Source organism: Alternaria ventricosa, assembly GCF_023758065.1.
Source record: "Alternaria ventricosa strain BMP 2768 chromosome Unknown scaffold_23, whole genome shotgun sequence".
Lineage (NCBI taxonomy): Eukaryota > Fungi > Ascomycota > Dothideomycetes > Pleosporales > Pleosporaceae > Alternaria > Alternaria ventricosa.
The window spans coordinates 234,364-258,453 of record NW_026055703.1 but is presented as its reverse complement, the minus strand read 5'-3'; the positions used below and the strand labels follow the sequence as shown (position 1 = coordinate 258,453).

Here is a 24,090-nt window from a genome sequence, read left to right as displayed (position 1 = left end):
TCCGTATAGAGTATATCGGGGCTTGATCCCGGGCGAGATCAAGATTGGGCGAGTTGTCGTAGGTTATTGGACGCATAGGGCGCAACGGTTCCAAGAGGGGCGGTCGGTGGTGGTCGAGGGCGCAGGCCAGTGGGTTTGGTGGTGGAAGGGCGCTCCACACCTTGTGGAGGCAGGAGCGAGGCGATGTCATTGCCCTAGCAAATAAACGAGAACTCTTGGCGCAGCATTTCGCGATATCGACGCCGACACGCAACCCCGCCAACACCCCGCACCCGCCTTCACATGTGGACTGATAGACATGGCTGTGAATGGGGACGCTGAGTCGCGGGCAATCTACCGCGACGAGCTGCGGCCGAAGCTCATAACGAGCTCCACCAAGCGCCGAGTCAACGAGCTCTCGGGGCTGCAGACCAAGGTCGCAGACGACTGTGAGTGTCTCTGGGGACTGCACGTGGAAGCGGACGATGGCTGACTCAACAATGTTCCTATAGCCCTCCTCACTGCCGACCTCCAAGCGCTGCTCGAACTCCTCTTCGAAACATATCCGCTATACGACGACCGCGAATCACGCCGCGCCGTCGAGGGCGTCCTCAAGTCGCTGGTAAACGGACCCCATGGCGACAAGGTACTGCCGCCGGTTGTCAAGTTCTTGACGCAGGAATGCTCCAAGAAGGCCATCGCGCACGCCAATGCCTTTGTGCTCAACGACTGGTGTTCCGTGCTGCTGCTGCAGTTTGCAAAGTCGCCTGAACGGTGGGCCAAGCTCGGCCTGGATGTGGCGCTGGCAAACGCGCGCGTGCTCGAGACGTGCGTGAGCGCTGGGGGCGACCGGCGAGCTGGCCGCCTCTCCATAGCGGCCCTCGTTTCGACGCGCCGGGCCCTGCGCGCCATCTTCCGCTCCGAGGCAATTGGCAACGACGCCCTCGACAAACTCGTCGCGAACCTCACCGCAAAGGGCAGCGCACCCACAGCTGGAAATGCTGTCTTCCTCGGCGTCATCGCTGGTGTCTCATCCCGCCTACCGACCGTCAAGCCGCTCCTCGAAAGCCGCAAACAAGACTACTACACCTACTACACACGAGAGATTGTCGGATCAAGGAGTCAGTTGCCGGACCACATCTCCAATGCGTTACACGACTTCTTCGATAGCTTTCCTACTCTGGAGGAGCTGCGAAAGGATGTCATACCACCCATCGAAAAGGCGTTGCTGAGAGCACCCGAAGTAGTACTAAACGACATCGTCTCACCCATGTTCTTGGCTCTCCCCGAGTCTATGGATCTCTCCGATATTTTGCTAGGAAACATGCTGAAGCCGCTGCTTTCCAACGTCAAATCGAGCAATGCTGCCATTCGCGCAGGCGCTTTGCGAACCTTCAAAGCGTTGGCTTTGCGATCAAAAGATGATGCCAAAATTGACAAGGTCGCAGACGAAGTGCTTACTCCTTTGAAACAAGGCAAAGTCTCCGGTGCTGACCAGAAGGTCCTTCATGCTCAGATGCTCTCGGCGCTCCCCGCGTCAGTGGCTCTATCAAAGAAAATCCCAGCAGGTATCGCTCCAGTAGCCTTGAAGGAGCCGAGTGAGCCAGCTGTCGTAGCTGAAGTGTCCGCAATAACAACTCACCTGAATTTTGGCTTGGCGAACGGAGTTGCTCTTGACAAGGCCGTCTCAGATGCTTTCATCAAGGGCATGGCCGATAAACGCATACCCGTCAAGAAGCTTTGGGCAATCCGCGCAGCAGACCTTTGGTGGAATCTCTCCGATGAACAGCAAGCTCAACCCGACGTACTTGCATTCTGCCAAACAACTCTGCCAAAGCTCATTGAGATCTGGCAGGAAGTCAATGCAAACCCATTGCCTGCGACCCAGAGTGGTTTGGTCACGGTAGGACACTACACTGTCGCGCTCCTCATCGATAGAGTACAGAACATGAAGGACGAGAAGTTGGGATCCATCTATAAGAAATCTGATGTCATCTCGCAATCGCTCGCCACCCAACCAAAGCCTTCTATCCTTCTCAACTCCAAAGTGTATTCGAAATTGTCTTCAGAAGAGGACGTTTCCATTGCACTACGCGCCTTGAAGGCCATTGCGCCACACGTCACACAAGCTTCCAAAGAAGTCGCAGATGCATGGGCACAGGCGTTCATCTTCCTCGTCGTCGCTCCCAGCGTCTCCGCCAAGGCAAAGGCGGCTGCTAAGCAGGCTTTGACACAAGCATATCTCCAAACCTCGCCCGAGAAGATCAGCAACATCATAATAGAAGGATTGTGGTCGTGGTACAGGTCAAGTGAACAAGAAGACAAGGAGAGCGCTGCGTTCGCATCCAAAGCAAGTTCAGCTGAGCTTGGCGCTGTTTTGAGCTGCATATGCCTGCCTGCAGAGACAGTGAAGAAAGAGAACGCAAGTGTCGATACTGAGGCTCGACAAAAGCAGGCCATGCGTCTCGTTGTATTAGCAAGAAAAGAGATCATGCCAAGAGTGTCTTGGATCGACCTATGCCTTCGCATGGGTGTAGATCCCGGCCAGGTCGTCCGGGACAACTTGCAAGACTTTGTGAGCACTATCAACGAAGCAACGGAGGTATTATTGTCCAACCATCAATTTTTTCAACGAACAATCGCTAACGTTCGACACAGAACAAAGACAACGAGAAACTACCCGCCATTGATGCAGCAGCCTACAGCGCTTATACCGACATGGCTTTCGTGGCGCCAGAGGCAGCTCTGCCAGCAGTGGTCAAGCAGTTCAGTCAAGACCTCGACCCAAAGCAGATGGAATCTATAGGACCGACCGAAGCAGCCATCTTCCGTACACCAGAGGGCACCGCGTATATCGACGTCCTTTCGAAGAAAGCACCTGTGGTAATCGACAAGAACACGAAAGACTACGATACCCTGAAGTGGGAAGAAGAGCTCCGAGCACAGCTTGCACAAAAGAAGGGCCAAGCCAAGAAGCTGAGCGCAGACGACCAAGCCAAGGTCAACGCCCAGCTGGCTAAAGAGTCCGCCATCAGGAAAGAAGTAACTGGCACAGAGCACAGGATGAGGCGAGGTGTGGGCATCATCCGGAGTCTCGCTACTGGACCCCCGACAGAGGCGGAGCAATGGATGGGTCCTGCCGTGGATCTCTTGATCCAAGCCATTCGTGCTGGTGCTGGTCTTCTGCTGGGAGACGTTCCGGCGACTGCTTTGATCTCGTGCTCCGAGCGCGTATCCAACCGTCTAGGCATGATGCGACCATTTATAGGTGTAGCAGTACTGCGAACAATCGGTTCTATACAGCTTGCTAGCGAGTATGAAGACGAGGATCTTGGTGGTAAGTTCATCTCGACTGACTGTTCAGATCTGGACCTTGCTGATGACATTAGATCTGGTAACACGCGTCCTCTACCGTCTCCGGTTCTTAAGCGAACAGAGGCCGCTTGATGCAGTATCTTTGGCATACTGCTTCCCTCTGCTTTTCCTTGTACTAGAAAAGGGTGGTATTGGCAAGTCTGCGCCCGAAGAAGCTGACGAGCAGCTGATCCTGGCTATCGAAGTGTTGACTTTCCACACCAACTCCTGTGAGTTCTTAGAGCATGAACACTGATATCTTGCTAACCTCTGAAAGGCACTGACCCTCGTCTTCCCCGCAAAGCCTTGCTGGAGATTCTGGTATGGTCCATGCAGAAATACCAGCAGCACTACAAGATCATCAAGGATTGCGTAACCAATCTCGCTAGCGGACTGGCCCCGAACATTACAAATGATGAGCTGGGCGCCTTGCTGCGTGGTACCATCGTGCCGGAGACTGGCGTCCGAACCGCGGTTTTGCAAGCCATTGACGCTGAACTCGACATGAACGACCTGACTTTCAGTGAAGAGATCTTCATCGCATGTCACGACGATGAGTCTGAGAATGCTGAGCTGGCCCGTACAATTTGGGACGAAAACGATCTAGAGCTCAAAGCAGATGCTGGCGTCCAGATGTTGCCTTACCTAGACTCTCTCGACAAGCCACTCAGAAGGGCAACCGCACGAGCTATTGGCGAAATCATTACCAAATTCCCTGACACGTTTGAAGACATCCTACGGAGACTACGCGAGACCTACACCGAAAAGGCCAAGCCACGCGTCCCGGAGCGTGATGAGTATGGCATGCCGCGCAAGGTCGATCTTCGTGACCCTTGGGAGAGCAGAGACGGTATTGCACTTGCCTTCAAGGAGATGACACCAGGTTTCAAGCCCGATGACCTTGTAGACTTCTTGAACTTCCTGATCTACGAGGGCCCCTTGGGAGACCGAAGTCCCGCGGTTAGAGATGAATTGATCGAAGCCGCAACCTCAGTCATCACCGTTAAAGCGCAAACCAAGGTTGAACCTCTCATGGAACTGTTCGAGAATGCTCTCGAAGCCCCTGATCGCAAATCCGAGATGTACGATCAAGTCAATGAAGCAGTCATCATCCTTTATGGTGCATTGGGTCGTCATTTAGAGGCTGGAGATGAGCGAGTTCCCAAAGTCGTACAAAGATTGTTGGCGACCCTCAGTACACCTTCCGAAACTGTGCAATACGCCGTCGCTCAATGCCTGCCCCCTCTGGTCCGTACGTCCGAACAGGAGGTCTCGAATTACATCAACCAGATGATGGACCAACTACTCACGTCCAAGAAGTATGCATCGCGTCGCGGTGCTGCTTACGGTCTGGCAGGTGTCGTACGTGGCAAGGGTCTGGGTCTGCTCAAAGAACATCGGATCATGTCCACCCTCAAAGGAGCTAGCGAGAACAAGAAAGACATAAACCAAAGGCAGGGAGTATACCTGGCATATGAGCTCTTCTCGTTGATCCTCGGTCGCTTGTTCGAACCATACGTCATCCAGCTAGTGCCTCAATTGCTTGCTGGATTCGGCGATACCAGTGCAGACGTCCGAGAAGCCTGTCTCGATGCTGCCAAGACCTGCTTCTCCACGCTTAGTTCCTTCGGTGTCAAGCAGGTACTACCAATCCTCTTGGAAGGTCTTGATGAGGATCAGTGGCGTAGTAAGAAGGGTGCCTGTGACTCTCTAGGAGCCATGGCCTATCTCGATCCCAACCAGCTGGCTCTTAGCTTGCCCGATATTATTCCGCCCCTCACCGTTGTGTTGACAGACAGCCACAAAGAAGTCCGATCTTCAGCAAACCGAAGTTTGCAGCGCTTCGGTGAAGTCATCAGCAATCCTGAGATCAAGAGCGTCGTCAACATCATCTTGAAGGCTCTCAGTGACCCGACAAAGTACACAGACGATGCCCTTGATGCTCTAATCAAGATCCAGTTCGCACATTTCCTCGATGCGCCTTCTCTCGCTCTCGTGGTGCGAATCTTGGAGCGTGGTTTGGGCGATCGCTCTGGAACCAAGCGGAAGTCCTCTCAAATTATCGGTAGCTTGGCATACCTCTCGGAAAGGAAAGATCTCACCTCCCATCTGCCAATCTTGGTCGCTGGACTACGGGTTGCGATTGTGGACCCTGTACCGGCTACACGTGCTACCGCCTCAAAAGCGCTCGGTTCGCTCGTCGAAAAGCTTGGAGAAGATGCTCTGCCAGATCTTATTCCAAGTCTCATGTCTACGCTCAAGTCCGACACGGGTGCAGGAGATCGACTTGGTTCCGCCCAAGCTCTGTCAGAGGTTCTTGCAGGTCTTGGAACAGGACGCCTGGAAGAGACACTGCCAAGCATCCTGCAGAACGTGGCCAGCAGCAGAGCTTCTGTCCGCGAAGGTTTCATGTCTCTGTTCATCTTCTTGCCAGTTTGCTTCGGAAACAGTTTCGCCAACTACCTCAGCAAGATCATTCCTCCCATTCTCGGCGGTCTTGCGGACGAAGTGGAATCGATCCGAGAAACTGCCCTACGAGCTGGTCGTCTCTTGGTCAAGAACTTTGCCACCAAGGCAATCGACCTGCTACTACCAGAACTTGAGAGGGGTCTCGCAGACGACAGCTACAGGATTCGTCTCAGTTCCGTGGAGCTTGTGGGAGACTTGCTGTTCAATCTCACAGGTATCAGCGGCAAAGTGGAAGAGGAAGAAGTCGAGGAGGGAGCCAAAGAGGCTGGTCAATCACTGCTCGAAGTCCTCGGAGAAGAGAAGCGCAACAAGGTCTTGTCTGCTCTATACATTTGCAGATTCGACACGTCTGGTCTGGTACGGACAGCCTCCATCAACGTATGGAAGGCATTGGTGGCCAGTCCTCGTACTCTGCGCGAGCTTATCCCTACGCTTACTCAACTTCTCATCCGCCGCCTGGCAAGCTCAAACATGGAGCAGAAGGTCATCGCCGGAAACGCGCTCGGAGAGCTCATTCGCAAAGCTGGAGACGGCGTACTTGCTACGTTGCTGCCTACCCTCGAAGAGGGTCTGCACACTACCGATACAGACGCCAAGCAGGGTATCTGCATCGCCCTTCGCGAAATCATTGCAGCTGCTTCGCCAGAACAACTCGAGGACTACGAGAAGACTCTTATCCAGGTTGTTCGAACTGCTCTAGTGGATCCCAATGCGGATGTGCGAGAAGCCGCAGCAGAAGCCTTCGACGCTCTACAACAAATCTTTGGCAAGAGGGCCGTCGACCAGGTTCTGCCCTACCTGCTCAATCTTCTGCGTTCGGACGACGATGCCCAAAACGCGCTATCCGCGCTTCTCACCCTGCTCACAGATCAACAACGATCCAACATCATTCTACCAAATCTCCTACCAACACTCCTCACTTCGCCTATGTCTGCGTTCAATGCCCGCGCTATTGCATCGTTGGCTGAGGTGGCAAGCTCCGCTATGACCCGACGACTGCCTAACATCCTCAACACCATCATGGACAATGTCATCGCTTCCAAGGACGAAGAGCTCCGATCAGAACTCGAGACGTCGTTTGACAAGGTACTCTTATCCGTGGATGAGTTCGATGGTCTTAATACGGCCATGAGCGTCATGCTTGCCTTGTCGAAACACGACGATGAGCGGAGACGTGCACGTGCCGACTTGCACCTGGCCAAATTCTTCGCAGAGGCAGATGTCGATTTCTCGAGATACTACCCTGACCTCATTCGGGCGCTTCTCATCTCCTTTGGTGACAGCGATACGGAAGTTGTCAAGGCTGCCTGGACTGCCCTCAGCACCCTTACAAGCAAGCGTCTGCGGAAGGAAGAGATGGAATCGCTTGTCATCTCCACTCGCCAGACACTCAACCAAGTCGGTGTTGCTGGTGCAGACCTCCCTGGATTCTCACTGCCGAAGGGTATCAACGCCATCCTGCCTATCTTCCTGCAAGGTCTCATGAACGGCTCAGTGGACCAGCGAACTCAAGCTGCTCTGGCCATCTCCGACGTCATCGACCGCACTAGCGCGAAGTCACTCCAGCCGTTTGTTACTCAGATTACAGGACCCCTCATTCGTGTTGTCACAGAGCGTTCTGTCGAGGTGAAGGCAGCTATTTTACTCACACTCAACAACCTGCTAGAGAAGATCCCGACCTTCCTCAAGCCCTTCTTGCCCCAACTCCAGCGCACATTCGCGAAGTCGCTTGCCGATACATCGTCCGATGTGTTGCGAGCGCGAGCAGCCAAGGCTCTTGGTACATTGATCAAGCTTACACCAAGGGTGGACCCACTCATCGCTGAGTTGGTGACTGGATCCAAGACAAGCGACGAAAATGTCAGAACGGCTATGCTGAAGGCCTTGTTTGAGGTCGTAAGCAAGGCAGGCAAGAACATGAGCGAAGCAAGCAGGAACGCCATCCTAAGTCTCATCGACAACGAGAGCGATGATTCTAATGGTAAGTTTAGACTGATTCTGATCCTGCCTAGTGTGACTAACATGGGGTAGATGCAATGGCGATTACAAACGCTCGACTTCTGGGAGCCCTGATCAGCTGCCTTCCCGAGGATGTCGCGTCCAGTCTTCTCAAGGCTCGCGTGCTTACGACACACTTCAACAAATCTTCTGTACTGGCGCTCAACGCCATTCTGCTAGATGCTCCCGAGGCTCTGACAGAATCGTTTGCAGACGAGACAGTGAATGTTATATGCCAGGGTGTTGGACATTCGCAACCGTTCATCTCGGATAATTCGATCCTCGCCGCTGGCAAATACCTTCTATCGGAGAAGAGCAGCAAGAGTTTCGACCACACGAAGCCAATTTTCGAGGCTCTTGCGCCAGTAGTCGAGCCCGGCCATCCCGTCGACACGAGGCGGTTAGCGCTTGTGGTGCTTCGTACAGTTGCTCGAGAGCACAACGAATTGATCCGTCCGCACATCCCGCTCCTCATACCGGTGGTCTTCGCATCGGTGCGCGATCCGGTGATCCCAGTCAAGCTGTCGGCTGAAGCGGCGTTCCTTGCCATCTTCTCGGTGGTGGACGAAGAGACGGCCGTGTTCGACAAGTACATGGCCGGACCAGGCAAGAGCCTGTCTGCTGGTCAACAACGCAGCATGGGCGACTATTTCAAGAGGGTTGCCATGAGGCTGGCTGGGCAAGCCAGAGAAAGGAAGGAGGCCGAAGGTGGCGCAGGAGGCCTCGGCTTGTCGAGCGACGAGATGGAAGATGAGCGAGAGATTTGGAGCGTAGGAAAAGTGGAGTTGGGGGATGTGTTTGGTGAAAACTAGCAATGCGGTACAATGGCTGGGACGGTGTACATGGCATAAAAGCGACTGCACTAGCATTGGGACGGGAGCGTATGTGAAAACGAATCATGTTAGTATATAAGTGCATAGCGAATGGAAGTTACATTGAATGTTCTGGGACCGAAAGGAAGGGTGCATGTGGTGGAGGTTTCATGGGGCTCGTGGAAGTTGTTAGGTAGGCTGCCCCAGCATCAACTCCGCAAACCCCTGAGCTCTGACCTCACGCTCTCCACGACTGCATGCTTGTCCATCAGCGTAGGCCCCGCACAACGCCTGCCAAACTTGCCCGTCATCGGGGCCCATCATTGCATACGCGTGCGACCCCGCTGGCACTCTCGAAGCGTCGCGCAGACCCCGGCGTCGCTCTCCCGCCGCCCTCAGCCTTCTCCACAGCCCGCACGCGCATCTGTCCAACGCGCGACCACCTCGCAACGCGCACATCACGACGCATTGAGCGCCACCACGGCGCGCTCCCACCGCCATCATGGCAGGCACCATACGGCCCAATGACATGAATGTCTCCACCACGCCGACGCTTTCGTCGGGCACCCTGCCCAGCCTCACATCTCTCCAGACGGACCTCACCAAGAAGCCCAACGCGCCGCGCGCCCCCCGTGTAGACGTTGAGCCCCTGTATGCCGCAGTCAAAGGCTCCATAAGCGACGCAGACTGGACCATCTACAAGAAAGCCCTCTCCTTCTTTCTGCTCGGCAACCTCAACCAGGAGGAGCTGTCCCACAAGCTATCCAAGATCCTCACCACGCCCGCCCTCGAACACGCGCACAATGCGCTCTTCACGGCTATCTACGCTAACATCTGGCGCGACCCGCCCGAAGCAGGCATCGCCAGTTGGGTGTCGAGTAGCGATAAGCCGACTAGCGGGACGGTCAAGGGGACAGGGGACGAGAGCGAGAAGAGACTCAAGCACGAGGTCATGCAATTGAGTCGGAGGGAGAGAAAGAGGCTGAAGGGTATACCGGCAGGTGAGAGCCCGCTGAGTACGGGGCTCGAGGGCTTGGGCGCGGGTGCTGCTGGGCCGGTGCAGGAGTATGTTGATGCGAGACGGGCGAAGCAGCTCGATGTTGGGCCGAGCAGCAACCAGGGCGGTGGATTTGGAAAGACGAGTACGTGCATGGCATTTGCTATACCCCTCCTTTATGTCTTGAGATGCTAACAGCTTGGTCTCAGACTGGGAACTCGAGATTCGGAAACGGTATACCTCGGCCCTCTACGCCGAGACGCACGAATTCCCCACTGCAACGACGATATCCTACCGCCTCCTACCAATATGCTACGAGTTCGGACTGCCTCAAGGCCATACGTCCGATTGCCCAGACTACCTCAACATCGCTACCGAGACATACATAAAAGAAGCCCTGGCAAACTTACTAGGCAAAGTAAGCAGCAACGGCCCTGGATACGTGCGCACAGGCGAGTTCAAGAAGAAGCTCGCGCGAGAGGAAAGACTAGTAGACCGCGGCGAGCTGGCCCGCGGCATCGGAGGCGAACTCCCCGTCGAAGCAGAAGAGCGACGAAAGAGGAAACTCCTGTGCATGGAGGACCTGAGACTCGCGCTGGAACTCGGAGACTCGTACCTCGGACAAACACCACTGATTGCGGGATCGATAATGAACTCGAGGTTTCTGGATACGCACGGCATCGAGGACATTTACAATGCGCCCGCGAAACCGCTTACGAATGGTGCGATCACAAACGGTATCAATGGTATAGCAAATGGGACTAAGCACGACCTCAACGGCGAGACTTGGACGATTGACTTTGGTGATCCGATGCAGATTGATGATGAAGTGGGTATGCATTGGCAAGGAGGTAGTGTTCAGGATATGCAGGAGATGGATGATGCGCTTGACGATATTCTGAACCTCGGCGATCTATAGGAAGGTCTAAAAGTTGACTCTGGCGACCCGGTGCAGATCGACGATGAAGTGGGCATGCATTGGCAGGGAGATAACGTACAAGACATGCAGGAGATGGACTACGCGCTTGACGATGTTCTGAACCTCGGCGATCTGTCGGAAGGTCATGGACGTGGCGACCCAACGGAGATTGACGATGGAGTGGGCGTACACTGGCAAGGAGACAGCGTTCAAGACGGGCAAGAGATGGACGATGCGCTTGACGATATTCTGAACCTCGGCAATCTGTAGAAGGGTCATGAAAGCGAATGATAGAGGGAAGGAGCATGGAGGCGTTTGTGAGCTTCGGCATTTGGGCGGCGCATGTGGGATTTGCATTTCGGTGTCTGGGTGTAGCTATGGGATGATACCCTGTCTTTTGCTTGTTGTCTCGTTGAGTTGGTGGTCGGCATTATGACTCGCGATGTATCTCGCTGAGCATTGTTACTTTTGTAGGGAATGGAGAACAGATATATCTCAGTGTCGAGCGCATGTTGCATGAAACGTCATTTCATTGCATGATAGCCCGGCAATCCCATACCATAACCCTCTCGTCCCACCCCGTACTAGCACACCAGCCCTCCGCGCCAAACAAACACCAATCAACACCTGTCACAAACTCGGTATGCCTCCCCATCCTCCCCATCTCTCTACCCCCACCATAAAACATAGGATCCTCCAGCATATTCTCCTGCTTCACACTCCCCACACCCATAGCACTCCCATCCGTCCACACCCGACACGTCATATCGTAACTCGCACTAAGCAATATATCGCTCAAATGCGGACTCCAAGTCAGCTTCCGAACCGCATACTCGTGTCCCGGCAACACAGCAACAGGTCCCTGCTGCGGCATCCTAATATCAAATGTGCGTATCACGCGATCCACCCCTGCGGTCGCAACGATAGTATCCCTATATTTATTCCAATCATGCGTCAACGCCTCCGCAGGCGCAACACCCACGCCCGGCGCATGTCCCATCCTCGCCTTGGGCGGCTGATGAATCGGCACACTCATCGTCAAATGATTACTCGCACTCGCCGGCGTCCTCAGATCGAAAACCCTCAAATGGCTATCACTACTCACACTTGACAGCACACTCGGACTGTGCGGACTGAAACTCGCACTGTAGGTACATGAATGCGTCGGCAGCGTGGTTATACTCGCATCTGAGTTTGGGTTCCAGATCTTGATTGTGCCGTCCCAGGACGAGGATAGGAAAGTGTCTTTGGACACGAGGTTCCAGTGGACGGCGAAGACTTCGCGCGCGTGCTCTTGCCAGGATGCGATGGGGAAGTTGGGCACGTTTATGTCGAAGAGTTTTACCGAGCCGTCGCCGCCGGCGGTGAGGAGTTGGGACTCGTGCGCTTCGGACCAGGTGCTGTCGAAGAGGGAGTCTTGCGTGTCGAACCTGGGGACACGCGTGGGTTAGCATGTGATAGTAAAGTGGAAGATGGAAAAGGGGTGGTAGAAGTACCATTTCTCGGCTACGATTCCATTCGCTGTAAGGCCTAATATGTACAGGCGTCCGTTTCCGACGAGCCCGAAGTTGGCGGATGTTGCGACGGCGATGCGCGAGTCGAAGAAGGGGCTGTATTTGACCGAGTAGCCGTTGAAGCCTTGGGTGCGGAACTCGAGCATGGTGTGTGGTCAAGGTGGGAGTGGGATTTGGGATTACGGCGCGTGGAGGATAGGTATGGTACGGCGCGTCATGTCGCGCCGGGACGTGGAGTTGGTGTTGTGCTGCAGCATGGTTGCGGATGACGAGGTGTCGATTGACCGAGGCGCCTTTGGGTTCTGGCGGGGCTGCTGTGGCGCCGTCGGTTGGGTTGTCCCGTGACAGCGCGTCTGCTGTTACGCCAGTCGCCACTGTCGAGGAGGCCATTTCACTTTGTTGATTCGACTATGCGCGCCATTTCAACCCACCACAGTCGGTATGGACGCGTTCGTGTCGCGCAAGAGGAAGTGGGATGAGGGGCCGCCCAGGTCCGTGGCGAGTACAGGCACGCGGCCTTCAGAGGCTAAAGACCCAGAAGAAGAGTCTACCGATTTCAAGTTGGCCTTGTTGGCATCTCTACATCCTACAGTTGATGAAGGGACTCTACTTGAAGCATTGCTCGCTGCTGAGGGGGGCGTTGAACAAGCCTCGGAGTGTCTATCCCGGCCTCGAGTTACTTCCCCAAGAAAGCGACCCGCATCATCGACAGTGGGCTATCAATCGTCACTGAGCTCGTATCGCATTGCTCCCGCCAACGGCACGTTGACCAAGAAGCCACTCGTGAAAAAGGGCAAGACACTATCTCTCTACAGCCCAGAAGACATCGAAGCACATACGCCTTGTTCAATCATACATAATTTCCTTCCGGTAGAGCAAGCGGATGCACTGCTGTCACAACTACTGGACGCCTCGTCAACCTACGACAGGTACGAGTTCAAGCTTTTCGACAGAGTTGTTGTAAGCCCACACACGTACTCCTTCTACGTCAACAGCTTAGAAGAGGCGGAACGACAAAAGACGGAATACATCTACAACGGTGGCCAAATCGAGGTAAGACCGCTGACAAGAAACACCACCAAGATGCTAATTCCATCCAGAATGTCCGACAAAGCCTACCAGAAATGCTCAACGCATGCCCCCAAGTCGAAGACGCCGTCAACCGCGAAATCCAACGCAGAATCCGCGACTTCTACCCCAACGGCAAGAAACTCAGATACCAATCCCCTCACCCCTGGAAAGCCAACACCGCCTTCGTCAACTGCTACGACGGACCGCAAGAAAGCGTCGGATACCACGCCGACCAACTCACCTACCTCGGTCCACGAGCCGTCATCGGCAGTCTAAGCCTCGGCGTAGCGCGCGAATTCCGGGTCCGCAAGACCGTCGCCGAAGACGACTCGCACCGAAAAGACGACGGTTCTCTCGCGGACGCACAAGGCCAAATCAGCATTCATTTACCACACAACTCGCTCCTAGTTATGCATGCTGAGATGCAAGAAGAATGGAAACACTCGATTGCGCCGGCCCAAGCTATCGATCCTCATCCGCTTGCGAAGAACAAGCGTCTTAATATTACGTATCGGTTCTACAAGGATAGCCTCCATCCGAGGTTTACGCCGAAATGCAAGTGTGGCGTTCCGACTGTGTTGAGGTGTGCGACGAGGAAGAAGGAATCGAGGGGGCGGTATATGTGGATGTGCCATGCTGGTTATGTGCCGGGTCGGGAGAGTTGTAGTTTTTTTCAGTGGGCGGAGTTTGATGAGGATGGAGAGCCGCCGTGGGCGGAGAAAGTTAAGATGGAAGAGGGGAGTTTGAATGAGCAGACGGTGATTGATAGTGGTGTGTCAGCATATGCTTCTTGAACCGACGGTAGCACTTTCTGTTCGTTCACTGGATACGAGGATTATTTATGGCTAGACCCGGATCGTAAGGCGCGACTCTCGACGACGACGCAAGCGCAGCTGTAGTCCGCATCTTACCTCGCTTGTCATCACAAACAGACCCAAACCTTTAACGTCGAGGTGCAACGACCTCCATTGTCAGGCACTCATATTGTTCCGAACAGTACATTGTCCTCGGCAAGCTTTACTACGAGCACCCATATTGCTATACACAGCACATTGTCGTCAGCACGCCTCATCGCAGCCTTACATCCCAGAAGTCACCCAAACCTACTCTACCGTCTTACCTCACGACCATGCCACCTCTCTTCCCCCACCAAGCGGTCATGTTCACGCCATCGAAGTCCATGCCGCCCCCCAACGAAGTACTCGACAGTATCCTCACAGGCTATCTCTGGGGTTGTCTTCTGATAACTCTGTTCCTCTTCACGTACTTCGCCATTAGCTTCTGCGCCTGGGTGCTCTCGGCAGTTTTGGCTTCGATCGACACGGTTGTTGACTTCGTACGGATGTACTGCGACTTTTCGGATGCTAGTACCGATGTCGAGATGATGGCTCCTATCTGGCTGGAGAAGTACACGGCTGAGAGCCCGGGGCAGCTCAACAGACCGGATGAGATCACCAGGCTCAAATGCACATTACACGAATACGACACCGCCCTCCAAGACGCACACTCAGCTGACGAAACAGCCATACCACACCTGTCCAACACCCTGACGAACTTCCCCAACCTCCCCGAAAAGTCCCCTACACCCCCGGCGCTTTCTTAACATACTCGTCCAACCAACCCACCGCCTGCAAAAAAGCCTGTTCCTTCGCAAACCTCGCCTTCGCATGCGACAAATCCCCTTTAACACCAGACCCATGCTCGACATCCGAATACAGGAACATCTGGTACGGAACGGTGTGGCCTTTGAGGATATCTTCTGTCTCGCGCCGCTTCTCAGCTGGAAAGATGGAATCGGTTTCTAGAGTTGTTGTTGGTATCGTTAGTGTGTTCTTCTTGTTTACGTCTTTGTCTCGACAGTTTGGTTTTTTGGAGTAGGTGGGATGATTGAAATGAATGGAAGGAATGTAACGCGAATGTTACAATTGAAAGTCATACCTGCAGCAGCAATACTCAACGGACCCCTAATCCCCCTAACTTCCTCCGCATCCACAAAACTAGGATGAGCAGTAAACCCCGCGTCAATCCCCCCATTCCTCAACCCCCCTTCTTTCAAAAACCGACATACGTACTTCCCGCCAAAACAATATCCCACACCACCCAACCTCTTAATCCCCAACTCGTCCCTCAGATACTTAATCACCGTCTCAAACATAGGATCCACAGTCTCAGTCTTCGGCATAACCGTCTCAACATACTCCTGCAAGTCAAACGACTCCGGAGCCGGAAACGGCACTTCGCTCCCGTTGAAGACGTCGGGGATGACGGTTAGATAGCCGTTTTGCGCGAACTGGTCGGCGATGAGTTGGGTGTTGGGGAAGTCCATGCCGAGGACGTCGGTCATGATGAGGATGGCGTTTGAGGGGGAGGGGTTGTTGGGGGGGTAGGTGGTGTATGTGCGGACTGGGGTGTGGGTTAGATGGGAAAGGTCTTGGGATGGGGATGAAGGGAGGTGTACTGTTGTCGATGTGTTTGATTTGGCCTTGTGGTGTGCCTGAGTGCTTTACGCCGATGATGCAGCATCGTTGTATGGGATTGGATGCCATGATGAGATTGGGAGGAATTGTAAGTTGGGAAGACTGGGCGCTATTTTCGATTACTTGTATGTAGTTTCCTGGCCGTGACTCAGAATTTGATGAACGATTTTAGCTATGAGTCTGATACAGCGTCGGGAGTGGGGTGCAGCTCGGGAGCGGTTAATAACAGGGGTTGTTGCGCCCTAGATGTAAACTAGTGATTATTTCCGGATGAGAGCTTCCGAAGTTTTGCTATCATGGACTGCTGTTGAGCTATTAGATGGCTTGTTGTTTTAGGCCTGAAGGGATGATCTTCGAAGTGGGTAGGCTTCAAGAAGTTGGTGCGCAACACGGAACAATTCTTGCCGCAAGCATTGTTGGTTTGTTGAAAGTTAAACGTTCGTAATTACAAAACTTCTATGTATCCCATATGTACATATTCAATTCAAAACCTGAGCGTGTTAGCACGCACGAGCTTGCTCTGTTCCGTGATCACACATACCTCATTTTCTCGTCTGCAGAGATGTGACTCCTCAATGTCTCACGCGGCTGACACTTCGCCTCGTAACCCTTTCGTCCACATAACCACTTCCACGTGGGTCAATGTAGCTGGTCCTTGCTGGCCTGACAATCTCAACGTCGCTAATGCGTCGCCTGGATACACTCCTCGCCCGACTCCTCGCACGGCTCCTTGCACGTATGCGAGGCTCTTCGACGTACTCAATAGCACGGGGACGAGATCGCGATCGCCTGGATGATGTAAGTGTCAGACAACCAATGGTGCCATAAAGTTATTACGAACCTGTACTCGACGTAGCGGCCGTCGTCGCTGAAGCTCTCGACTGAGGTCCGGCGCCATTCGCGCGGCAGACGCATCACGCCGGCTGGTGTATGGGACGTGTAGTTTCCTCGTCGGGGAGGTGGTTCAATGACGGTACGACCGCGCGTTTCGTAAGACCGCATGAGACACATGTTGATGGTGTTTGATGTCTTTGCTCTTCCGCAATGAGAATGATGATGATGATGTTGGGGATGTAGGCTACCGGATGCCGGGTTCCCGGGTGATGACGTTGTGCAGCGAACGACGCGACAGCGAACGAGGGAAGCGAATAGCGTCCAGAATGGGCGATGTGCGAGACAGAGAGTCAATGATGCAGGATGCGGTTGTATATCAGTTCAGTCTTGAAGATATCTCAACGCGACTTGCAACGCGCGGAAATGACGTGCGCCAAGGGTTTGCTGGGGTATTCCAAGGTTGTTTGGTCTGCCAGCCTCTTCAATTCGCAACCAGATATTTCCATGCAGTCAGCGGTGAATTGCAAGCATGCGCATGTGGTTCTGGGATGTATCCTTGATCGAAGGAGCTATTTGCATAGTGATCTCGGCGGTATTTCGTTCTAGACCTGGCGTCGATGATGGAATGCAATGTTGGCTGAAGCATGCAGCAAAGCTGGACTATCAGCAAAAGGAACGCGGATCATGGGTGCTGACATGTAGAGCTGGTACCTGGAGTAACATGTGAAGATGTTCAGTAGCTACCCCCAGGTGAGCTGTCATGAAGGAGCCACCCCCACCTGCCCCGCGACTCGTGGCTGGTCGCTGAAACGTAGGCGGTGACGACGCAGAGGCCACCGCCAACGCTGGCAGCTACAGGCAGACATCCTCTGCAATTGACGTAACCAATTCCCTTTGCTACCTCACTGTCCTTTGAACTGCGCGCACAATGTCTCTAGTATCAGGTATGAGCTCCCAGATAGCTTCTCGCAGCAGCTACTAACCGTAAACAGACGCCATCTGGGCTGCGTCGCCCTCGACAACGCGCGGACAGGCAACACCGCTCTCCTCAGACCCCAAGGGCGAACGCATTGCCTATGCCGTGAGTCTCCCAACTACCCAGAGCTTTCGCGGAGCTAATTGAGTATCCAGTCAGGCAAATCCGTCTTCCTGCGCTCCATCGACGACCCGGCTGTTAGTAAACAATACACCCAACACACGACACAGACGACGGTCGCCCGCTTCTCACCCTCGGGCTTCTACGTCGCTAGTGGAGATGTCTCGGGTACCGTCAAGGTGTGGGACTGCGCAGGTGAAGGAGCTACAAAAGGTGGGTGAGGCATAGCAGGATATAGAGCGAGGGAGCTGACGCGGTGCAGGCGACTACCACATCATCGCAGGCCGCATCAACGACTTGGCGTGGGATGGCGACTCGCAGCGCATCATAGCTGTCGGCGACGGCAAGGAGCGCTTCGGCCACTGCATCACGGCAGACAGCGGCAACAGCGTGGGCGAAATCTCAGGCCACTCGTCACAGATCAACTGCGTGTCTATCCGCCAGCAACGTCCCCTCCGCGCCGCCACGGGCTCCGACGACACCAGCCTGGTCTTCTACCACGGCGCCCCCTTCAAGTTCAACACCAGTCTGCGAGGACAGCACAACCGCTTCGTCTTCGGCACCGCCTTCTCCCCTGACGGTTCCGTATTCGCAAGCGTTGGCGCCGACAAGCGCATATGGCTATACGATGGCAAGACCGGCGAGGCAAAGGGACAGATTGGCGAGGGTGTACATACCGGCAGCATCTTTGGCGTGTCGTGGTCCAAGGACTCGAAGAAGTTCGTCACAGCCAGTGCGGACCAGACGGTCCGGATATGGGACCCGGAAGCAGGCAAAAACATTCAGACCTGGAGGATGGGCGAGGAAGGCGTCGCTAGCATACCCGACCAGCAGGTCGGTGTAGTATGGCCCACGGGTCGCAGTGATGGCCTGATTGTCAGTGTGGACCTCGAAGGAAACCTGAACTACCTCGTCGACGGCAACCCAAAGCCAACGCGCATCATCCGGGGCCACTCCAAGAACATCACATCGGCTGCGATCGCGGGATCTACTTTCGCCACAGGAAGTTATGACGGCCGTGTCCTCGCATGGGACACCACCACTGGATTGGCTGACAAGGTCGAAGGCGCAGCACATTCCAGCTACGTCGCCGGCATCACGACTTCCGACAGCAAGAATGAGGCGGAGTTGTACAGTGTTGGCTGGGACGATACATTACGCTCCATGTCCGTTCCGGACAAGATCTTCACTGGCGAGGCACACGATCTCAAGTTCCAACCCAAGGGCGTTGCCGCGACATCGAGCACCGTGCTGATTCCTTCTACCGATGCCATCGCAGTATACTCCAAGGGGGCCCAGGTCAGCTCGTTACCGGTCAAATTCGCCCCTACCTCAATCGCAGCGCACGGCTCTACCGTTGCTGTTGGCGGAGACGACAAGCTAGTACACATCTACACCCTTTCTGGCACTGAGCTCAAGGAGATCGACACAGTGCTTCGCCGTGCAACAGCTCCCATCTCCGCACTCGCCTTTTCTGCCTCAGGCAAGAAGCTGGCAGTGGGTGCTGGAAACGGCAAGATCTACGCATTTGAGGTAGGCGGAGACTGGAAGGTCATCACGGACAGATGGAGTGCCCATACCGCACGCATTACCTGTCTGGCCTGGGACGAGAGTGAGAACTACGCCGCAAGTGGCAGTCTGGACACCAATGTCATGGTCTGGAGCACAGAAGACCCTGGCAAGCGTATCAAGGCTCTTAACGCTCACAAGGATGGCGTCAATGGAGTCGCATGGGAGAAGGGTCTCAAGGTCATTTCGGCGGGAGGCGATGCGAGCATCAAGGTGTGGAGTGTGAAGGCGTGAGACGTCAACCAATAGTCGAAAGATGAGCAAAAGAAATTAACGATCCATCATGGTGTGGATGACAGGAACTTGATTCAATTCAGTTTGGGGAGTGATGGCTAGGTTTTGAAGGACCTCGATGAAAGGTGAGGCGGTCGCGTGCGCCTGCCCTTTTCTGCTTGCATGTGATTGTGCGGCTACTTCCAAGATACCTCTCACACTAATATTTCATGCCATTCCGTCAGCATTCTCACCTTGCAGATAGTACTCGCATGTCGCAATCAATGTGCCCAATCATAATCATCGCGCTATCGATTGCTGTCGCAGTCTGCATGCAGCCCTCACAGCCAAAAGACCCGCGTAAGCCCCATTTGCCTAGTTTGCCTTGGAATCTGGTATGCCTCAGTGCGAACAGCCACCTCGAGGCTCAATACATGCGAGCCGGCTGCAGAGGTCCTTCAACAAGGAAAGTAGAGGGCGCTCGCTTTAATCGCTTCACTTAGAGCTATATTGCTGCACGCTGCCACCCAGATTCTAGTCTACACTCCCCCTCACTCCATCCGAGCCCAGCACTTTTCCTGATACACCTACAGCTGCCTCACGCTACCTCTTAGTGCCGACTTCTCAACATATCACTTCTGCATTTCTACTCCACATGGACAACAACACATACTTCGGTGGGGGCGGCAATATGCGTGACCTGTTCAACGGTCAAGGAATTGGTGTCGATGTCAACGGTCAGAACACTATCGAATCAGCTTCACAATATCGAAACAACCAGCAGCTGCTTTCGCCAACAACAACTCATCGACACGACTCAATGTTCTCTTGCTCGTCAATAGGCAGCACACCACGGCACTCGATCTCTCACCAGGCTGAGGCTCAGCCTTGTGCCAATATACACCAAACAGTACACAGCCCCATCGGCTACACACAAGTTCCGGTGAACGGTGACATGTCGCGATCGGCTTCGCAATACTCATCAGTATCTTCCGGTCAGCGATCATTGTCTACATCCCTGCAGCGAGCGTCCCGCGGTTCATTTGGAAGTATCTTGGTTCCGACTGGGTCAGCAATGTCCCGCTCCATCTCAAGCACGTCAGCAAGCCAACGCACTGCGCCTCGACCTTATCCATTTCCATCAAACTCACATTCCGTGCACTTTCGTCCCCAACGGTCATCTGACATCTCGCCAAACATGGAATACGAGCATTTTGCAGCGGCAGCGATGAGCCCATTCGAATATGCGATCAACGACGCCATCGACGAAGGCATGCCAGAACGTGAGGATGAGAGCAGGGTCTTTGGTCACTTTGGATACGACAACGAGTAAGTTCCCTTCAGAATATTCAGTTTGCGATCAACAAGCCACAGGATTGTTTGAAATCCAAGCTGGAACATGGAACCGTCATTTACATCCAGACCTGGAAACGTCTTGTACCGGTTGGATGCACTTACTCGTATGAATGGACTCTCTATTGGCATCCTGGAACCTTCAAGCTGGAACATCGCAAGGGCCAGTCTGTTGAGCGAAGGGCGACAAACGCATCTGCGTCATGGCAACTCGTTGCTCATCACAGGAGATCGAACGACCTTGTGAACCACACTTCCACTGAAGTGTCCAATTACCCGTTCGGCTGACCATTCTGGAGGGCTACCCTATGATCTGCGCACTCTTCTGGTACTCCCAAGCGCCTCCCTCTACCATCGAGCAACGTTTGAATCGACTGGTCCTATACATAGCGAGTCTTGAAGCGTCGCTGGTCTGTCGAAGTATCCGGTACGTGGCACTGGAAACGATGGAACCTCCCAGCCTTACCATACAGGTGTCAGGTGCCGGACTTACGCTCACTACTCGCACATCAGGTACAGCATGAGGGATTCGCTCTTCCACTGCATTGCTTATCTGGACCCGCCTGAAGCCATTTGCTCCGATGGCTTAATCTCACTAGAATGAAAGCCTTTACCATATTCTGGACCGCCATCAGCCGATGTGTTATTCTGAAAGGTAAAGCTTGTCTACTTCTTTTCGTCTGTCCTCAATGCGAGTAGTCTCATTACAAGCGACAATGCAAAAGTCATAGCAAGCGAACGATATGAGCAAGCTCGGACTAGAGCGGAAATGTCCTTGCAGGGCCTTTCGGCGAGCAGTATCACCCCAAACCTGGCAGAAGAGATACAAATGAACCGCTCCTCCATAGAGTGCCAGGGATACTCATGAGCAATTACTTACGGTTTTCCGTTGTGTGGACCTGGCCACAACGCATACCAATCTAAAACACCACTTCCTCGCCATGTACCTCTATCAGTATCTTAGCTGAGTCCTAATCAACCTGATGACTTACCGCATATCTTGCGTGACCACTATACACCTTGGGACGCCGTTCGGTCTATCGATACATTGTCGAATTGAAATTCCCGTCGGCTGGAACAAAATGGAGACCTGATTCGTTGGTTCTTAAACTCCAGACTCAATTCTAACGTCAGCAACGCAGGCAGTCAGCTCTTTCATCCACGTTTTTGCCCAGCTCGCGAACCTTCCAAACACCATTCGGCGAACATGCACCGTTTCAAAACCAACCGTAAGCATGGAGACCAAGGCCCATGATGATTGTAGGCTCACCACTGTCTAGTCGCATTACTCCAACCCCCCACATCGCGTCGGAGAGCTATTCCCAACCCAGCTCCTGCTCTCCTACCCGGTCCTCACCTGCAAGCCCACAACGCTCAAACAGACGTCGGCGCCGCACATCGAACTCTCCGTCTTCCCGCACCGATCCTATCATTGGCCAAGTCACCCTAGCGGGGAAGTTCAAGTGTCTCAACGAAGCCTGCCTCGACGATGGTGACGACCTTACCTTCAACCGTCATGCTGACTTCAAGCGACACCACGAGAACATACACGCGCGTCGTTCGATCGAGTACTTCTGCCCAGAGTCCGGCTGCGTGCGCTCCAGGAATCCAGTAGGTGGCAAGAAAGGCAGGGGCTTTAGGGGAAGGAAGGATAAGATGAATGAGCATCATAAAGCGGTTCATCATAAGGAGGGCAAGAAGCGGAAGAAGATCGAGGAAGCTGATGACTGCGTTGAAGATCAGAGCTGTGATGACGGTCCTGGGTCTCGAAAGGTGAAAGCCACACGTACGTCCGGGACTTCGTGAGCATCATTTGTGGCGGGTCTCCATCTCGTTCACTCCTTGTTGCTCGACAGTCTCAGCGACGGTTCTCTCATTCTTTCCTATCGTATCATGATTGCGCTCTACATATCGTCTAGCAAACTTCTATTATGTAGTACAAAGCCCATCTAAGTTCCCATTATATCTTGAAAGCAAGAAGGAAAATGTACAACATCATTACTGAACCCAACCTCCCTTCTTCATCTCCTCCTTGGTATACTCTTCCAACCGCTCCGCAAGCGCCGCATTCCTCGCAGGCTTACTCTCGCACGTTGGCTCCCCAAAGCGACCAAAGATCTCAAGATACCCGCCACTCTGCTCCGCCTTCATGCCATCACTCGCAACACAATAAAGACTATTATACGAGCCCCTATCCGACGACCAAAACATACCAGTCTTCCGCAAAACGGTAATCATGCCCTGCATGGCCAAATTCGATTTATTCACACCGTCTTGCAGATTCGTCTCCACGAGCCCCGGATGCACACAAGAAGTCCAGATTTCCCCCTCGTTGTTGGTGGCGCTTGCTGACCCCGGACCGTACGCCTTGTGAAGCGACTTGATATGCAGGATGTTAGCGAGCTTACTCTGGCCGTAGCGAGCCATGTCGCCCGCATCTTTTAACGCGGGGTTATCGAAGTTAATCCCGCCTTTCGGCGCTTGCAAGTGTCCGGACGAAGTGAGATTGACGATGCGCACGCTTCCGGGGGGAAGCATTTTGGATGTTGTCAGCATCAAGGGAAGCAGGTGGTGTGTGAATACCCAGTGCGATAGGTAGTTGGTCTGCCACTGAGCTTCGTGCCCGTTTTGGGTCAGCTCGAATGGCGTTGCCATGATGCCGGCGTTGTTGACGAGGCCGTGCAGCGCGGTCTCGAGCGTGAGGAAGCGTTGCGCGGCTACGACAACGCTGGTGAGGTCTTTGAGATCCATTTGTAGAAGGTCGATGTGGGCGGAGGGATGCATCTTCTTGATTCTGGCTATTGCTTCTGTGCCCTTGTCCACGTTGCGAGCGCACATGTATACGTGCGCGCCATGTTCTGCGAGATGGGCTACGGTGTAGTAGCCTCTGTTGAAGGTATTGTTAGTTGAATAGGTCATTCACTAATGGTGTTTGCAACACGTACATGCCTGAATTTCCTCCGGTGACGATGAACACTTTGTCCTTGAGATCGGGGAGAGCGTCGGGGTTAAAAGTAGTGTTAGGCATAGCGGAGGTTGAAGCGATGCAAGTCTAAGCGTGATGCGTTCCATACTCAGATGCGAGGACATGAAGCATTAAATAAAACAAGAAAGACGGTGTTTAGACATACAACATCCTATATCCGCGCCGGACGAGGTAGGGTTGAAGCGCAAATAGTGTAGACTTTGGGGCGCAGCGAGCAATGCAGCTTCAACATGGCTGCAGCCTACGGTCCAAACGCGCGGAGAAGCACGCCGTACGTTGAGTCTCTCAGGTTGACACGCAGAGCACGCCCCCTCCGTACGAGCATGGCGTGAGAGGTACACCTTTCATTTGACAAATGGAGATAGGTTATTGGGTGAACGAACTTTGGCGGACGAGAGCGACTGGATGTATTGAGCTTGTAAGCTGATTTGCGACTACTGTTCTTGGGT

At 53.9% G+C, this 24,090-nt stretch overlaps 6 protein-coding genes across 6 annotated transcripts; 4 read left to right on the top strand and 2 right to left on the bottom strand.

The window, feature by feature from the left end:
* Nucleotides 1-298: 298 nt before the first annotated feature.
* Nucleotides 299-8,612, top strand: J4E93_009653 (uncharacterized protein; the record flags this gene model as incomplete). The annotated part of the gene is made up of 6 exons (XM_049347542.1): nt 299-428; nt 492-2,581; nt 2,638-3,316; nt 3,369-3,563; nt 3,611-7,783; nt 7,834-8,612. 6 exons carry the CDS (start codon nt 299-301, stop codon nt 8,610-8,612), a joined length of 8,046 nt encoding a protein of 2,681 aa, XP_049195309.1.
* A 502-nt stretch (nt 8,613-9,114) lies between these two features.
* On the top strand, nt 9,115-10,798 carry J4E93_009652 (uncharacterized protein; the record flags this gene model as incomplete). The annotated part of the gene is made up of 3 exons (XM_049347541.1): nt 9,115-9,754; nt 9,819-10,438; nt 10,529-10,798. The coding sequence occupies 3 exons, from the start codon at nt 9,115-9,117 to the stop codon at nt 10,796-10,798; spliced, it is 1,530 nt and encodes a 509-aa protein (XP_049195308.1).
* Nucleotides 10,799-11,057: 259 nt separating this feature from the next.
* J4E93_009651 (uncharacterized protein) lies at nt 11,058-12,188 on the bottom strand (the record flags this gene model as incomplete). The annotated part of the gene is made up of 2 exons (XM_049347540.1): nt 11,058-11,958; nt 12,025-12,188. 2 exons carry the CDS (start codon nt 12,186-12,188, stop codon nt 11,058-11,060), a joined length of 1,065 nt encoding a protein of 354 aa, XP_049195307.1.
* A 295-nt stretch (nt 12,189-12,483) lies between these two features.
* J4E93_009650 (uncharacterized protein) lies at nt 12,484-14,716 on the top strand (the record flags this gene model as incomplete). Its single annotated transcript, XM_049347539.1, has 3 exons — nt 12,484-13,095; nt 13,143-13,871; nt 14,111-14,716. 3 exons carry the CDS (start codon nt 12,484-12,486, stop codon nt 14,714-14,716), a joined length of 1,947 nt encoding a protein of 648 aa, XP_049195306.1.
* Nucleotides 14,717-17,352: 2,636 nt separating this feature from the next.
* Nucleotides 17,353-19,323, top strand: J4E93_009649 (uncharacterized protein; the record flags this gene model as incomplete). The annotated part of the gene is made up of 4 exons (XM_049347538.1): nt 17,353-17,368; nt 17,417-17,505; nt 17,556-17,733; nt 17,783-19,323. The coding sequence occupies 4 exons, from the start codon at nt 17,353-17,355 to the stop codon at nt 19,321-19,323; spliced, it is 1,824 nt and encodes a 607-aa protein (XP_049195305.1).
* A 3,330-nt stretch (nt 19,324-22,653) lies between these two features.
* Nucleotides 22,654-23,683, bottom strand: J4E93_009648 (uncharacterized protein; the record flags this gene model as incomplete). The annotated part of the gene is made up of 2 exons (XM_049347537.1): nt 22,654-23,542; nt 23,601-23,683. The coding sequence occupies 2 exons, from the start codon at nt 23,681-23,683 to the stop codon at nt 22,654-22,656; spliced, it is 972 nt and encodes a 323-aa protein (XP_049195304.1).
* Between the last annotated feature and the right edge of the window lie 407 nt (nt 23,684-24,090).